This window comes from Haliaeetus leucocephalus, unplaced genomic scaffold (genome assembly GCF_000737465.1).
Source record: "Haliaeetus leucocephalus isolate CR32 unplaced genomic scaffold, Haliaeetus_leucocephalus-4.0 Scaffold933, whole genome shotgun sequence".
Lineage (NCBI taxonomy): Eukaryota > Metazoa > Chordata > Aves > Accipitriformes > Accipitridae > Haliaeetus > Haliaeetus leucocephalus.
Genome location: NW_010973369.1, coordinates 2,832,554 through 2,848,472, shown reverse-complemented (window position 1 = coordinate 2,848,472; position 15,919 = coordinate 2,832,554). Strand labels below are relative to the sequence as shown.

General features: G+C 50.5%; 1 protein-coding gene across 1 annotated transcript; it reads left to right on the top strand.

Moving 5' to 3' along the window:
* Positions 1 to 282: 282 nt before the first annotated feature.
* MYBL2 (v-myb avian myeloblastosis viral oncogene homolog-like 2) lies at positions 283 to 14,093 on the top strand. The gene is made up of 14 exons (XM_010584098.1): positions 283 to 302; positions 637 to 730; positions 1,867 to 1,938; positions 2,322 to 2,414; positions 4,171 to 4,391; positions 4,549 to 4,705; positions 5,468 to 5,737; positions 6,986 to 7,372; positions 8,591 to 8,730; positions 9,709 to 9,808; positions 10,435 to 10,548; positions 11,113 to 11,229; positions 11,480 to 11,626; positions 13,796 to 14,093. The coding sequence occupies exons 1-14, from the start codon at positions 283 to 285 to the stop codon at positions 13,922 to 13,924; spliced, it is 2,061 nt and encodes a 686-aa protein (XP_010582400.1). The 3' UTR covers positions 13,925 to 14,093.
* Positions 14,094 to 15,919: the final 1,826 nt, after the last annotated feature.

Below are 15,919 nucleotides of genomic sequence, written 5' to 3'. Positions count from 1 at the left end.
CCGTTCCCGCTCTCCGGCCGGGTAGCGGGACGGCGGGCCGCAGGCAGGGCCGCGGCCCCGTGCCCCCGGGCTCCGTGTTCCGCGAGTCCCGCTCTAAAGGCTCCTCTTGGCCCCACCCGGGGGCTGGGAGCGGGCCTGGCTGTGCCTGCGCCGGAGCTGGGGGTGACAGGGCAGGCCGAGGCGGGTCCGGTGGGTGATGTGTAGAGCCCTTTGGGGCTGCTGTCCCAGCACTAGCTGGTTGGCTTCTGGCTGCTCCTCGCATCCCATTTCTTTAGTCCAGCAATGCGGGAGACTGGTGAGCTGTAAGGAGGGGAAATGGTGCCAGTCCCTCGATGCAAAATCCTCCCAGAGGGACAGAAGGGAGCAGGAATCAAGAGAAACACTACTTCCCCTGCTCTCGGCAGCATAAAAATTGCTGGCACGCACCGGGAATCCAAAGCTGAGGGACCCCCTTACACCTGGGGTGTCTGAGTGAATGTCTGTGAGGTGTTGGGGCTCAGTGCTGGAAGAAAGTAGATCTGGAGCTCTGCTCTGTGCAGTGCAGGTTGCTCTGTGGAGCTCTGCTTTGCATGGTGGAGGTTGCTGCTGTGTTTTTATCGGAGGTGGAAATTATAATCTTTGTTCGTTCATCTCTAGCGAAGACCAGGATGAGCTGCATTACCAGGATACCGACTCAGATGTGCCGGAGCAGCGGGACGGCAGGTGCAAAGTCAAGTGGACACAAGAAGAGGTGAGTGAGAGCCTGGCGCTTGCTGAGAGCGAGTGCTTTGGGATAGGCTTCTGGCATGGCCCCTGGGGCTTGGGTGCATCCACCCCAGTCTTCATCTGCTGGCCACAATACCACATCCTGCTGTCTTCCTGCTGGAGACGACCATGTGTCTGTTTTGCTCACGTGAGCTGAGGTTCAGGGGAGTTTGAGGTGTAGCCTGGAGAGCAAGAGCTCCAACCACTTTAGCTTAAGCCTGTGGGCCCCGAGTGAGCCATCTGCTGCCTGCAGCACTCTTGTGAGCAAAGAGGGGTTCCAGAGGATGTCTGAGGCCTCCAGCAAGCTGAATTGTGCAGTGGAAATGTCCTGCCTTTTCTCTAGCAAAAGCAGGGAGCATCGAGATTGTTGGGATCATGGCTTAGTCATCCTGGCTGAGAGCCTGAAATTAGTTGGGATATTCTCTTCCCTCTTCCCAGTTACTCCATCATCTTTGTTCTGTGTAAAAACTACAAGATGTCCTATCTCCCCTTGGGTCTGAACACCAAGTAAGGTGGTCTTTGTGCAGGGATCAAAGCCTTGGGCTTATGTTGAGCAGGGAATTATTTCATGCCTCTTTGCCCAGCTGGAGCACAAAGGCAAGGACACCTATAGCAAGCTTTCTATGAGCTGTAAGAGTAGGCACACCTTGGCTATAGCAGGATTCATGAAAGAAATGCTGTAGAGCCCCGTAGCACTAAAAGACTATAGACCACCAGGCTAGTGGTGATACGCTTAAACCAGTCAGCTTTCTTGGCCAGGCAAAAGCAGTGGCTGAGCTGGGAGATGGACTGTCTGGTCAGGGGTGTACTGAGGCTGGATAAGCAGGGTTTGAACCGGACTGTACTGGAACAGAGCTGAGCTCTTGTTTTGTCCTTGCTGTATGAGATCACCTTAGTACAGAGCCCAGAACCAAATGACCTTCTCCAGTTGGGCTCCATGTACTGGAGCACTGCTAAAGGATGGTGTGAGCTACCTTCCTCCCCTGAATGCAGAATGCCAAAAAAAAACCCTTCTTGACAGTTCAAAATAGCTACCTTGTTCTCTTGATGCTGTCAGCCCGGGGTGCCCGTGGCATGTATTGCCTCAGTGTATGTGAAAGTGAATGTCTTTGTTCTTTGCAGGATGAGCAACTGAAGATGTTAGTAAGACATTATGGGCAGAATGACTGGAAGTTCCTGGCCAGTCACTTTCCTGTAAGTGACCCCTTGCCCAGGTGGGAATTGTAGTGTTTGTGTGTTGCTGCTTGTGCTCACTGCGCTGGTTCTCTGTGTCTGTGCAGCACCTTGCACAGTGTGGCTCTGTTCTGTGGCTGCAGCTCCATGCAGTGAAATGGTGATCCTTCAGGGCAGGGAGACATCCTTCTTGCATAGAGGGCTTTCAAGGGAGAGTCTGTTGGAGCTGGGGTGAGAAATTGAGGTTCCTGACTCTGTGCCCAGTGTCCTAGTCTTAGTATGTATTCTTCATATGCTTCTGCAGGTTTTCTAAGGGACAGCCTGTGTGTACGGGGACTGCTGTTGCTATAGGAGCTTTTAGAACCTTTGGTCTAACGCATGGCTGTTCTTGTTCCTTTTCCTAGAACCGCAGCGATCAGCAGTGTCAGTACCGGTGGCTCAGAGTGTTGAATCCAGACTTGGTTAAGGGCCCTTGGACCAAAGAGGAGGACCAAAAGGTAAGTCAGGGATGAGAGGATCTGAGTGTTGAACTGTGACTGTCTGCGGAGAGGATGGAGGTCTCAGACCCTTGGGTCTTTTTGTAAACTGTGGGTAACTCTTTCCAATGCTGGATACCCGTGAGAGCAGCACTCTGACCTGTTCTGAGCAGCCTAATGCAGCCATGGTTGTGATGTGCAGGAGCAAGTCTAGGCTTCTTCAACTAAATACCTTCTCCCTTTCACACAGTACTGCTACAGTAGGCTGCCAAGGGAGTGAGCAGAAAAGGGAATTAATTCATCTGCCTGCTGACAGATCTCCACCTGACCTGGCCATGCTGGACCTAAAAGAAAATAAAACTGCCATTTCCTCTGCTACGGTAGACAGACTGAAGTGATGTCTGAGGTTGGCTAGGTGAATCATGACTTCTGTGAATCTGTTTCTCTGCTGATTCCGGAGTGAGCTGAGAGGGGCCAGCTCAGGCAGACTCATCACCTTGATGTGCTTAAGAAAAGTTGGACTTCGTTCCAACTTCTACCAAGGTTTTCTGCTGCAAAATGTCCTAGTTTGTCATATTCTCTGTAACACTTCTGTGCCCCCATTTCTTTCCCTTTTGGTCCCATTACAGGCTGTTACTGTCCCTTTTGCCTCCTATCTGTGTGTTATGTCAAGCATGTCCTAAGGAAGCTTCTCATGATGTCATTTCACCTTCCTACAGCAGAGCAGTTGCTGCCTGCTTTCCCCTTCCCTTTACATGTCCTGACTGCCAGCATACCCATCTTGGCCAGACTGGGCTTCAGCTTTCTCCTCCTGACACTGCACATTTCTTTGCCCTGCAAGCTACTCCAGCTCCTTGGCTTGTGCCTCAGTTCGGTGTCTTTGGTCCATTTGTCTGTGCTTGATAGTCAAGAGTCTGCAGTAGGGACGTTTGTTGTGGGCCAAGAGCAATGTGAGCATCACCTGTCTACCCACATCTTTCAGGTGAGCACAGTTGGCTAGGCTAGAAGTGCTCTTTGAGAACCCTTTAGCCTCCTCTCTAAGATTTTGGTGGGCTGAACATTGCAGGCAATAGATTGTTTTGTCCTGACTGTGCCATGGACATATCGCAGGGACTCAGAACAGATTCCATGCCCAGAAGCATTTGCACTGAGCCTCAGGCAGAAGTGACAAAGCCCTGGTTGAATGGGAAGTGGCAAAGTGGATGGCTCTTAAGTGAATATAGCTTGTTTATGCTTTGGAGCTCTCACTATGTGTCCTGGTGCTAGTGGGGCATGGAGCTGCAGCTCTGCCATGTCCTTGGTGTGGCACACTCTGTTAAAGGGAGGCTGTGCCCAGGGGGCAGACCAGTGCAGAGCTGATGGAGACTGCTGTCATGCGGCCAGGTCCTCGGTAGGAGTGAGGGCAGAGGAGCCTTGGGGCATGTGGGACTTGGCCCTTGCTCAGAAATGGGCATGTGTTTCTAAATCTGGGCCCCTCTGTCCCTGGTACACCTGTCAGTCTCCACCCCATCTTGTGGCAGTCATCTGCATTCACAGGTACTGTGTGGCAAAATGTCTGCATGGAAACAGCCTCTTTCAGAAATTCAGCTGAATCGTTGCTCTCAAGTGTTGGTATACCTGATTGTCAGTGCTGGATCCCTTCAGCTTTTTCTCCTAAGGGGCCTTTCTCTGCCCTTACCTGGTCTCAAGAGAGGTAAAGAGCAAAGCCTGAAGATGACTGTGTTGACCTTCCCATCCTTTATTCCATTTCCTTATTTCCCTCCCACTCTCTTCAAAGGTAATTGAACTGGTTAAAAAATATGGCACCAAACAATGGACCCTGATAGCCAAGCACCTGAAAGGGCGGTTAGGAAAGCAGTGCCGGGAACGCTGGCATAACCACCTGAACCCTGAGGTGAAGAAATCCTCATGGACAGAGGAAGAGGATCGCATTATTTTTGAGGCCCACAAGGTGCTGGGGAATCGTTGGGCGGAGATTGCCAAGCTGCTGCCTGGGAGGTAGGACCTCTTTGCTCACTGGTGCCTTCACACCTGGGTGGCCTGTGGAGATCCACGTGTTGGGCTCACAGGATGGGGCTGGAGAGTGTGTAGGAGCTGTTAGCTGTGCTTTAAAGCTGCTGTAAATGGTTTCTGTTTCCTTCTGCTTTCTCTGCAGGACTGACAATGCTGTGAAGAATCACTGGAACTCCACCATCAAGCGGAAGGTGGACACAGGAGGCTTCCTCAATGAAACTAAGGAGTCGAAGTCACTATACTTCCTCTTGGAGGTGGATGACAAGGAGAGCCAAAGTCGAACGAGAGCTGGGAACCAGGTACTGCACCAGCACATTTGCAGCAGGCAGCTGTCAGTCGTCTGCTCTGCTAATGCATATCAGAGCTGTTCACCCTTCTGCTGCCTCTCATGCTGCTTTTGCCACAGCCTGGTGTCTACATAGACAGTCTGTGCCTTCCCTCAGCCTTCTCCAAGAGACCGACTCTTGGGAGACCTCTCTCTCCAGGAGCTAGAGCCCAAGTATGTTGTCCAGGCAGAGGACAGCAGTCTGCTAGTACTGTTATCTTGCCAATCCCAGCATCAGGTCTGTCTTGGAGACCAAATTTTTTTTTGACTCTCTTGTGCTGTTGCTAGTGGGAGAAGGCAGCTGTTCCAGACCACGTTGGGGGACATGGTGAAAAGGTATTGTGTTCCTTTCCTCTAAAAAAAGGAAGCAGGGGAAGTATACCCAATTATTTTTTTCATGAAGAAAGCATGTAGTTTTCAAAGGCAGGCTCTTGGAAAGTAGGAAATGCGGAATTGGTGCTACATGCTCAGCCTTTGTTCAGCTTTCTCCTGGGATACTGTTAAGTGAAACCTTCAGTTAAACAGTCCTGTGTTCATTGTGTTGCATGGACTCCTGCTCAGATGGTGTAGGGAATGGAGCAATGAGGGAGAGTGGGGATGTGAAACAAACTGAATGGCAGGTAGCAGAGCAGGCAGAGCTGAATGTGTCCAGGGACGCCTGCTCTTTTTCCCCAGAACTTGACATTGTTCCTTGGCTTCTACTAACGGCTGGACTCTCTTTGTTGTATGTGCAAAGAATGTCCTGCCAAACTGGCCAGTTGATATCTCTGAAATAAAGGAAGAGGATGTCAGCGACGAGGAAGTGACCGGTGTACAGGAGTTACCCTCAGAGCTGCCAGCTGCTGAACTGGCAGAGCATAACGCCGAGGGGACCTCAGATGATGCTGTGCCTGAGGATGCCTCTTCATTTTTCACATCACCATACAAATGGGTCGTTGAAGCTGCCAACTATTTGTACCCAACATCTGTGCCAGCCTTCAGTGAAGCTCTGGACATGATTGAATCCGTAAGTAACAGACCATTGTTCCTCCAGCTAATGTAGGGAGACTGATTCCCCACCCTTTTCCCTTGAGTGAACTTATTGGGTCCCCTGGCTCATCACTATAGGCATCCTGAGGAGGGCTAGGTCTGTCATTGGCTTGTGGCTTCCCACCAACTCTTTTCCAGGGCTGGATTACACCTTTCCAGCTCTGCCAGTATTGCTCTGGGCTTGCAGGTTCCCCTAGGTGGGTGTCCTTGTGCCTGGGCTCTGCTGGTGTGGGAGGCTGTAGATGCTGGCAAACCTGATCTCAAGCCCTGCTTTATCAGCCAGACCATCCCTAGCTCTCCTGTTCATAACTGTTCAGGCCCATGCTCACGGGCTTTCCTTTCCCTCCTGTTATGGGATGGAATAGGATAGGACAGGCTGGGAATAGGCCAGGCCCACTTGTAGTATGCAGGACAGATCCTTTCACACCGGCATGATGCCACCATTTGCTTTCAGTGGAGGTAGCTTCACTGAAACTAGTAATTTTGGGTCAGTCAAGCAGTGCTGAGGTCACCAGGGTGACGGAGGAAGGCTGGCTAGAATCAACAGAGCACTTTGCTGCCATCAGAGGGAAATGTCTTTGCAGCCCCCAGCCTGCCTCAGGAGCTTATGAGCTGATTATCCGTGAAGGATCCACTTTGCATGTGTATAGGAGGACAGAGAGTCTTTGCCCAAGGCTTAATGGCCCATCTGTGGGTCCTTAGGGGCCTGCTTGTATGGTGCTTTGGGTATTGGTGGGGTGGAGCTGTGAAACAGCTGATCTCTGAACTGGTCTGGTTATTTTTAATCTGCTTTCAGCAGTGTGTGTTACAGCAGAGCCCTGTGTCCAGCTGTATTGATGTGCCCAAGACGGTGGTTTGGTGTTGGGTGACAGTTCACTCAGCCCCTGTCCCCAGACCTATCCCCAGCTGCTTTTTTCATCCCCTCTGTGTGGGGGTGCAGCTGTGCTGTGAACTGAACTGGGAAACCAACCTTGCATAAACAGAAAAATCTGCCCTATGCACAAGCAGCAGCTTTCAGCTGGGTCAGTTCCCTGGTCTGGTTCTCAGCTGAGCTGGCAGCAGAGGGGAGGAGGGCTTGAGCTCTCCTCTAGCCAGGCTCCTTGCAAAAGCTGGTGCAATCTCACAAACGGACTTATTTCACCTCCCAGTTCATATCTGCATCTGCACCAGTTGGCTGCTCAGCTTTTCCTCCTGGTCTGCTTCTGACGGTTTCCCTTCTGTGCAGGACCCAGATGGGTGGTGTGATCTGACCCAGTTTGACCTACCTGAGGAACCCTCTGCTGGCAGCAGCAGTAGTAGCAACAGCCCAGTGAGGCAGACCCCCAGCAAGCCAATGCCATCCCTGCCCAATGTGACTGAGTACCGCCTGGACGGCCACACCATCTCAGACCTAAGCAAGAGCAGCAAGGGGGAGCTCATCCCCATCTCTCCATATGCAGAGGTGAGCTTTGGCACACCACCCTCTGTGCTGAAGAGGCAGAAGAAGAGGAAGATCTCCCTGTCCCCTGTCACAGAGAACGCCACCAGCACCAGCCTTTCCTTCCTTGACTCCTGCAACAGCATGACTCCCAAGAGCACCCCTGTCAAGACACTGCCCTTCTCTCCATCTCAGGTACAGAGCAATGGCGAGCCCAGTCTGTGCTCCTCTGCTTGGGCTTGGTCATGAGCTAATAAGTGTTAGTGCTCTGTCTGCTTGCCTTAATGCCATGTATTCCCATCAGCTCTGCCAGCTTTGTGTTTCTCCTCCCTTGAATGAGGCAGTGCCAGTGCACAGGGTGCATCTCTTTGCTAAAACAAGGTATAGAGCTGGGTTCTGGCACTGCTTGTCTTCAGTGATGCCCTTCCTGTGGGAGCAGCAGCCTGTGTCTGCCTCTGGGAGTGCTTGCAGCATCGAGGAAGCCCAGCTACACTGTGTGATGGGCAGGGCACGTGCCCACTATGAGGAAGGAGCACCACTGTGCAGATCTACATGTCTGCCCGCTGCAGGATCGCTGGAGAGCACAGTGCTTCTGTCCCCAGGGCATTGCTGCCCCCAGCTGTGGGTAGCAGAGTGGCAACAGTGAAAAGTGGCTTCCCTGTTTGTTTCTAGTTAAGTCATGCAGACAGGCTTGGCAGCACGTGCCTTGTGCAGATCTCTGAGTTGCTGTGCTTAGGAAAATGCTCCTAGGCTTGTCTTTGTTGCAAAACAGACTCAGGATCTTTCAGCCTTTGTCGCGACTCCTACAGTGTCCACACACATGTGCACACATGGTCTCCACCATACATCATCTTGGAGCACTGTGGTGTTCAAACCCACCAGCATCTGGTATATTGATGTTGTGAAGTAAAATCCTAGCAGAGATGACGGTTTGTCATTTTCTCACAGTTTAGGCTGAAGACAGATCAATGCAAAATCTGTTAACTTGTACGCTGTTGTGTTACACGGACTTCCCTCATGTTTGCCAACCTGAGGTTGGAATAGACCTTTGGTGGGCTGGCATTACCTGTCCTTCATGATTTTGCTTAGCCTTATCTGGACCAGTGCAAGGAGAGACTTCTCTCCACCCTGTAGGTGCTTATAGTCATATCAGCTGATCCCTTATGGGAAATGAATAACCTTTTTAGGTGTGAGGCACCTTGTGGCAACTTTCATGTGAGTGTCCATGTACAGGATTGTATGAGTCTGTAAGAGTCATCCTGGTTTATACTGGTACAGATCCCTCTTGTGCCACTCAGTATGGTAGGATTGTCCCTACTTCAGGTTTTCCCCATATTTAGGAAAAAGTAATGACTTGTGATACTGTGCTGGGATGCTTGAGACTGTCTTCTCTTTCTTTCTTGTGCTGTGCAGTTCTTAAACTTTTGGACCAAACAGGATACACTAGAACTGGAGAACCCGTCTCTGACCTCCACACCTGTGTGCAGTCAGAAGGTGATTGTCACCACCCCTCTGCACAGGGACAAGACCCCTCTGCTCCAGAAGAACTCTGCGTAAGTCCTTTCCTCCTCCCCCATCCTCACCTGAGCAGCATCCTTTTCCACACAGCAGTCTGGTCCAATTCAAACATACCTCCCCCAGTACTTGTACTGGCACTACTGAGAGTGAGGCAGGACAGGCTGGGGATTTTGTTAAAGCAGTGTTTCCCCTGCAAAGACAGCTCCTCTCTGAGCTGCAGGGAACAAGTGTTCCATCTGATTGGGGCTGCAGCCAAGTGACCACTGTTGTGCTCAGCTGCTGGGTGGACTGTTGCCTTCTGTGTACATCTTTGGGAAATGTTGCTGTGCTGTGAGCCCTGTGTCAGCAGAGAAGGAATTTGTTTTCCTCGGCAAGAGCTGTTCAGATCCATCCCTTTAGCTCTGCACCCTTTGCTTTGCCTGACCTGAGGGGCAGTCCAGGGTGATGATTATCCAAGGCACTGTACCAGGCAGGTGAGAAGGGGTGGGCTGCAAGGGAGTGTTTTGCTGGTGGACTGAAGCAGCAAGTGATTGGGAGTGCTGGCTGTGCTAGCCAAACTGCTCTGTTGACATGGTCCAGAGCAGCTCCCCTGTCCAGGTGGTGTGAGGTGGCTTGGCTGCTCTTAAGTGCATTTGCACCCAGGACTTCTGCTGGTCCAGCTGTGACTGTCACAAGCCCAGGCTGGCTGGGCCTGAGCAGATCTGCCAGCAGAAGCGTTGCAGAGTAGGGCTGGCCTGCGGAGCTCCATGTTGCCTCTCAGGGTGCTGTACTGCTTTCTGATAAGGGTGCTTGGTAGCTGGCAGGGTGGAGCAACATAGCTGGCACATCTGAAGGATGTTTTCCCTGCTAAACGCTCCTCCATGCCTGTTTGCCCTGCTAACACCCCAGGAATAGTCCAGCCAGGCAGATGGCTTCTGCTGCTGCCATATGAGACTCTGCAGGCTTGGAATGATGGGGGTTACTTTGTGTGGGTTACATCATGTCTGATCCTTTGTCTTTTTCTTTGCTGCCAGGTTTGTCACACCAGATCAGAAGTATGTGGTGGACAACACTCCTCACACCCCCACGCCTTTCAAAAATGCCCTGGAGAAATATGGACCAATTAGGCCTCTGGTGAGTATTGGGCAGATCTGCCACTGGCAAGTGGCAGAAACATAATGAATGGAAATGGGATGTGGGGTAGGTTGCAGCAGAGCTGTGAGCCAACTGTTATCTGTGCATAATAAAGTATGGTTTGGTAGTGTCAGGCTGAGATGGGAGGGACCTTGTCATGGTGAACATGTCATGGTGAGTAGCCACAGGACTTTTAGCTTCCCTGTAAACCAGCTGAAAATGCATAAGCTGCCCTTGAATCAGGCTGCAGTGCTTGGCTAGTGATGACCTTGAGGAGAAGCAAGGAAACAATCTACCTCAGCATCCCTGAGAAATGGGGTCTCTTAATGTGGGTGTTGTGGGGATGGCAGTTTCCAGTATCCTAGGCCTTCTGTGCATACTGGTCTCTGGATGGCACATTTGGGGTTCAGCTGATAAGAGTCTCTCATGCCCGGAGATCCTGTAAATCTGTCAGGCTAGCAGAAATCTTGTCATATCCTTTCCATCTGGGAAGTAAATAAGTTGTCTTTGTGTTTGTCCTCCCACTGTGGGCTCCCCTGACCCCATTATCCCTAGAGGGAAATACTTGTGAGTCTGCCCAGCATACAAATTTTGACTGTCTTGTGCTTTCCTCCTTTTCACACCAGCCTCAGACTCCTCACCTGGAAGAAGACTTGAAAGAGGTGCTCCGAAGTGAAGCTGGCATTGAACTTATCATAGAGGATGATGTGAAGCCTGAGAAACAGAAGAGGAAACAAGGGGTGAGCTGATTTTTCATCTACTACCTGCTGCTGAGCTGCCCTGTGCTGTTAAGGGGTGTTCTGGCTGCTTTTGTTCATCCTACTGTTGATGCCAAAAAGTATTTGGCCCATGGCTGCTGCCTTTTAATCAGCAAGAGGTGCCTGAGGTTAAGGCCAGCTTAAAATATGGCCAGCTGTGTCCTGGTTTATGCTGAACTCGGGGCATGCTAGGAGATGCTGTGTCCATAACCTACACGAGAGACCCATAGCACACTTGGAGCATCTGTGGCAAGTTGGGCTCCCAGAAGCCTGTGGGCTGGTATGCAAAGTCTCTTGGCTCAGTTGCACTGGTGTTTTTCCTACTGAAAGGGGCTTCCTCTTCTAAATCGGTGGCTTTTAGTGCCAGGAGGAGAGCACTGGAAGCTGCTGTGCCCTGTGGTGGGGAAGGCTGCAGCATGCTTTCTTCCTGAGGTGCTGGTGCAATGCGGACCTGGGGTGATGTGGGCTTGGTGTGCATCCTGGGTCCTTAAGACGGGAGTTCACCAGGTTGATTCATGCCAAGTCTTGTTTTTCTATGTCCCTCAGTTGCGCAGGAGTCCCATCAAGAAGGTCCGGAAGTCTCTGGCCCTGGATATTTTGGATGAAGATACAACGCAAAATATGCCTGCCCTCCCCAAGACAGTCTGTTTCAAAAGAGCCCAGGTGAGGGGTACTGTGCTCAGGGCAGGGGTAGAGCTGGCTTCTGCTCCAAAGAAACCCTGTGCAAGGCAGCTGTGGGAGCTTTGCCACCTGCAGCTGCCTTTGAACAGTATGTTCAATAGTATGAACATCCACCCCTGAATGTGGCTGAAGGGCTGGATTTGTTCGCTGGCCTTTTGGCCAGGCCAAGTATCAGCACTGTTAGGGCAAATTAACTTGTTTCCTTATACTTTTTTTTTTCCCCCCTTTGCAGCCTGTGAATTTCCTGTCAAGGTCCCTGAACCTTTCCTCCTCGAGCAGGAAGAATGACAGTGGTTTGCTCAACAGAGCCTTTGTGCAAGTGCAGCCAGAGAAAATGTCCTACAGGAAAATGCCGAGCCATTTCCGACCACCAGCACCGGTAAGCCCTGCAGCCACTGTTCTCCCAGTCAGGAGGTTAGCTGGTAGTGCAGCCCTTGTCCCTCCTCCCGAGGAGGAGTGAGGGGATGAAGGTCTGCATAGGCATCCATACGCTATCAGAGCTGTCTTTGCACCAAGGTTTGGAGATGCTGAGCCAGTAGTGTCATGCTATAGCTTCCTCCTGTCTCTTTGCAAACCTGCCCTTCTGCTGAGGCTCAAAGCCCTGTGGTTGATCAGAGCTGTGGCCTCTTTAGAATGTTTGGCCCTGGATTTCTTCATGGGAATCTGCATCCTGTCCCAGTCCTTCAGGGAATTTGGATGATTGATCCAGCAGTGAAGTAAACCTTCCTTTTTCCAGTGAGCACTCCTTGGGTGGACAACAGTAGGCTCATCTCTTTTGTTTCTCTGGGCATAGTAAGGCTGTGAAGTGCTGTATAAATGCGAAACAAAAAGGTATTTCCCACTCCTGTGACTTTTAGGGTGTTTCTAGGTTGTGGTGAAGGCTGTGTGCCATAGGCAGCATAGGCTGGCTTTATCCTGCTGTTTACCTGAACCTGTGGCAGTACAGAGCTCCGGTTGACAGTGTGCCACCTTGCAGCTTCTGCTGAGGTTGGTGCTGTTACAGCTGCTCTGTTCCCCAGCTCTGCATAGTTGCATCTGCATTGTGCTGGAGTCACAGCAGCCTACAAATGCCCTCTGGGGCATAAACAGTTTCTTGTGCTCTCTTTAAAATCTTCACCACTTGGTATATTTGCAGGCAGAGTGCATTAGTAGAAGGGTATCCTTGCTTTGTTAGGCAGCACAGCTTAGAGAAGGGGATTTGGACCATGATTTTGCAGGTGTTTGCTTGGGCCAAGTCATGGGAGCTCTCTGGTAGCTTGAATGAGGATGGAAATGCATGCTCCCCTTGGTGGGGGGGGTAAAACTGCACTGGGGGTTATTGTGGGGGTGTTTTCACATCCCAGGAAGAGCCCAGGTGCAGTGTTGTCTTCACTGAGCAGCCTTGGCTCAGTCATCATGGAACACTGCAGCGAGGGGGGTTGCATCTGTCCCTGGATTAGAGCTGTCTGTTGAAAAGCTCTTTCTTCTGACAAATAAGTACTCCTCAGCCAGAGTAATTCCTTCCCCTTCTCAAAATAAACCCTACTTAAACACTTCCATTTCTCCTCCTGTCCTAGGCAGGGTCATATTGCTCCGAGAGCTAATAGATCCGAATAAATAAAGCTTTGGGAGTGACTTGAAGGTGACAGTAAGGCGGCTTGTGTAGTGACAGAGTACAGGTGTGCAGTGAAATCCCATTGCCCAAAGACAGCAGAGCTGTCTGCAGTGTTGCTGGGCTCTTGGGATTTATTGTGCTGGACTGGTGTTACTAGCAGTGGCAGTTCCTTATTAAAGAAGCTCACCTAGCTGTGAGCTGAACCTAAATCAGCCCCAAAACCATGCTGTGGCTGTATGGGATGTTGTTACTGTAAGCAAACACTGAAGCTCGAGCTCTTGTTTGCAGTGCATGTAAACGGGTATTTTCCATTCAGGGCACTGTGTGTCTCTTGGCTGCATTTGTCAGAGGATTCGCAGGGGTTTTCCTGCAGTGCAAAAACACCTCGTGGGTGCCCTTTCTGCATGCAGTGACTGAAGCACACCTGATTTTCAGCTCTTCCTGTGTGCTGTGGGCCCTGCTGAAACTGAAGGCACCAAATTGCTGTTAAGCATAGTCTTTGACCAATCTAGACCTGGGGCTGAGCAGCTCCTGTAAGGAATTGAACTGGTTGGGAATAAACCCCAAAGCCTTTCTTGAATTCCATCTATCCTTCCTGGTATTTCTTCAGCACGAGGAGCCTTAGTGGGTTTGTGCTTTGGGGTTTTTATCTCAAGCCAAGTAAGGGAAAGCCCTGAAAGAGCACATGGATCATCCTGAAATGGAGCACTCAACCTGGGAACTGCTGAATGTAACCCCCCTTTGCTAGAGATTACCATATCGGCTGTTATGAGTAACTGGCAGTGTGCAAGCTTCCTCCTGGCTGCAAGATGAGTGCTCTGAAGTTTTATTTCCCTTGGGTAGCAGGTGGTTGTTAGTTTTATTTATTTTTGTAGTCATTTAAAACAGGATGTTGACGTTGTTTGTCCTCTCCCTTAACTGTGTTGTACGCATGCTTTCTTTTCCTCTCTGTAGATGACCAGGGCTTGGAAAGCAGTAGCCTGTGGTGGAACCCGAGACCAACTCTTCATGCAGGAGAAAGCTCGACAGTTTTTGGGCATGTTGAAACAGAGTCACACATCAAGGACCTTAATCTTATCATGAAGGATTGTTCTGCTTTATATTATTTTTTAAATTTTTTTATAAGTGGAGGGAAGGGGGAGCTACAGGAAAAAATAACCTCTGCCAGGCCCTAGTGTTTGTGGGTGGATTTTTTTTCCTTCTGTTCCCAGGTAGATCTATATTGTAATAAATTGGACTAACTGCTGGCTAATGTGTGGAATGCAAGTTTTGGGATCGTTATGGAAAGGCAAACGAGGGAGGGTTGGAAAGCTGAGAGCAGGACCTCTCTCTGCAAGACCTGGGTTCTGCAAAAGTAGAAGCACATAGCTGTGTTCTACCTTGGAGCAGCATGTGCAGTGGGAGGTGGAGACTGGCCTTGCAGCCTGCCTGGATTTTGTGCTGGCTGCTCAGGTACTTCGGGAATAGCTTTTGCGAAGGTTCCTGCATGTCTTGTGTCTCCTCTTCTGGCTTTCCCTGGGGATGAAGTGGTCCATCCCCCTTCACTCTAGGAGGAGGGAGGGTGTTGTGCACTCGTGGGAGCTGTGCTTTGGGATGACCGGTGTTTGGAGCTGGTCCCTTGCTCCCTGTGGGGCTGTTTTGTACTGCCATGCTGCAGAAGGGGAGCGGCAGGTGCCTTTCCCCAGGGCTGTGCTCTCTCTTCAAATAAACGATGGTGCTAACATCAGCCTGTCACTTTGACTCTGACTGTGCGTGGGGCCTCACAACACTTGGAGGGAGGCAGTGCTGCGCTGGGGTGATGAGATGCAGCAAAGCACTGGTTTTCACGTGGGATCTTTTCTTTCCTGGCAAGTTGCTGAATTACTGTTAGCCTCTCAGCATGGGGGAGAAGGGACAGTGTGTGTGTGTGTCCCCTTAGTTTCATCAGTTGTTTAGAAATTATTTTGGCTACTTTATGGGAATGTGCCACAGTGTGAGCTTAGCGTGGCAGGGATCTCTGCAAAGCTGCAGGAGTGGATGGAGGCTGCAGAAGAGCGGTGGGCTGGAGAAGAGCACCGGGAGTGTGTGATATAGCAGAGCCTCTTCTGTCCTTCCTTTGGAGGCCGGAGCTGCATCCATGTAGCTGTTCCAGTGTGATAACAGTAGTATGATGCCCTGTTTTGACACAACCAAGGATAAAATGTAGCTACTGTAGCAATATATTAACTCTTTACAATTGGAAAGGTGTTGGAAAAACTGAAGAGCAATTCACCGGTTAGACCAGCATGTGAGCAGCTCTTCGGGTGAGCTGTGTTCAGGGCTGTGCTGTGCTGTGCCACTCTTTGCAAGCCACCAAAGCCTTTGTTGCAGATCTGCCTCTGACTGGGGTGGTTGCACAGCAAAGATGTGGGGAGGGGGTCTGTTCACCCCTGAGCCTCTTAACAGGGTCACTGTCCCCAGTCCCTTTGCAGGGTGGAAAAACAGAGCAGGGCTGTATAAATCTCATTTCAGGTTGTGGCTTGCTTTGGAAATAGAGTAAAAAAATCCTTATTGACAAACTGTTAGTAAAACCGTGGATCCTAGAAAATGAGGGAATTCTAGAAACCCAGCTCATTTTTCGTTTCTACAAGTGCAGGGCCAAAGCAAATCCATGAAGTCATTTTTATTTCTGTTTCTCAGTGCTGCAGTGTTTGCTTTGGAATGACGGCTGGGACCACTTGTCTGAAAGCCTGGATTTAGCTGCTTCCATTCTGTTGTTATTTTAAGAGAAATTGTCATAAAACCATCCCTCTCCCCTTGGGCTTTAGTGGGCTTGGCTGTTCCTGTGCTGGTTGACTTTACAAAACCAAGCCCAAAATTGCATTTCCTTCCTGGAGCTGATGTGAGCTGGGAGTCCTGAGCAGGCAGGGTCTGCTGGAAAATAAATCTGTGCGTGAGCCTGGCACATATGTTTAGGAGCTGCCCCTAAATTAAAGGATTATGAGGCTGAGAAGTATTAACTGCTGCTCTGATGCTGTAAATCCAGATAGCGCTGGGTGTCCTGCATTGCAGAGTGCTTATTAAGAAAGATTGAGGGGCAGAAAATTACCAAGGAAAATG

What these genes read in the sequence shown, in the direction of transcription:
- MYBL2 (XM_010584098.1), top strand. Translation starts at nt 283, where the DNA reads ATGCGGGAGACTGGTGAGCT. An exon ending in GAACGAGAGCTGGGAACCAG is followed by an intron (nt 4,706 to 5,467) that starts GTACTGCACCAG and finishes GTATGTGCAAAG; the next exon opens with AATGTCCTGCCAAACTGGCC. An exon ending in CTGCTCCAGAAGAACTCTGC is followed by an intron (nt 8,731 to 9,708) that starts GTAAGTCCTTTC and finishes CTTTGCTGCCAG; the next exon opens with GTTTGTCACACCAGATCAGA.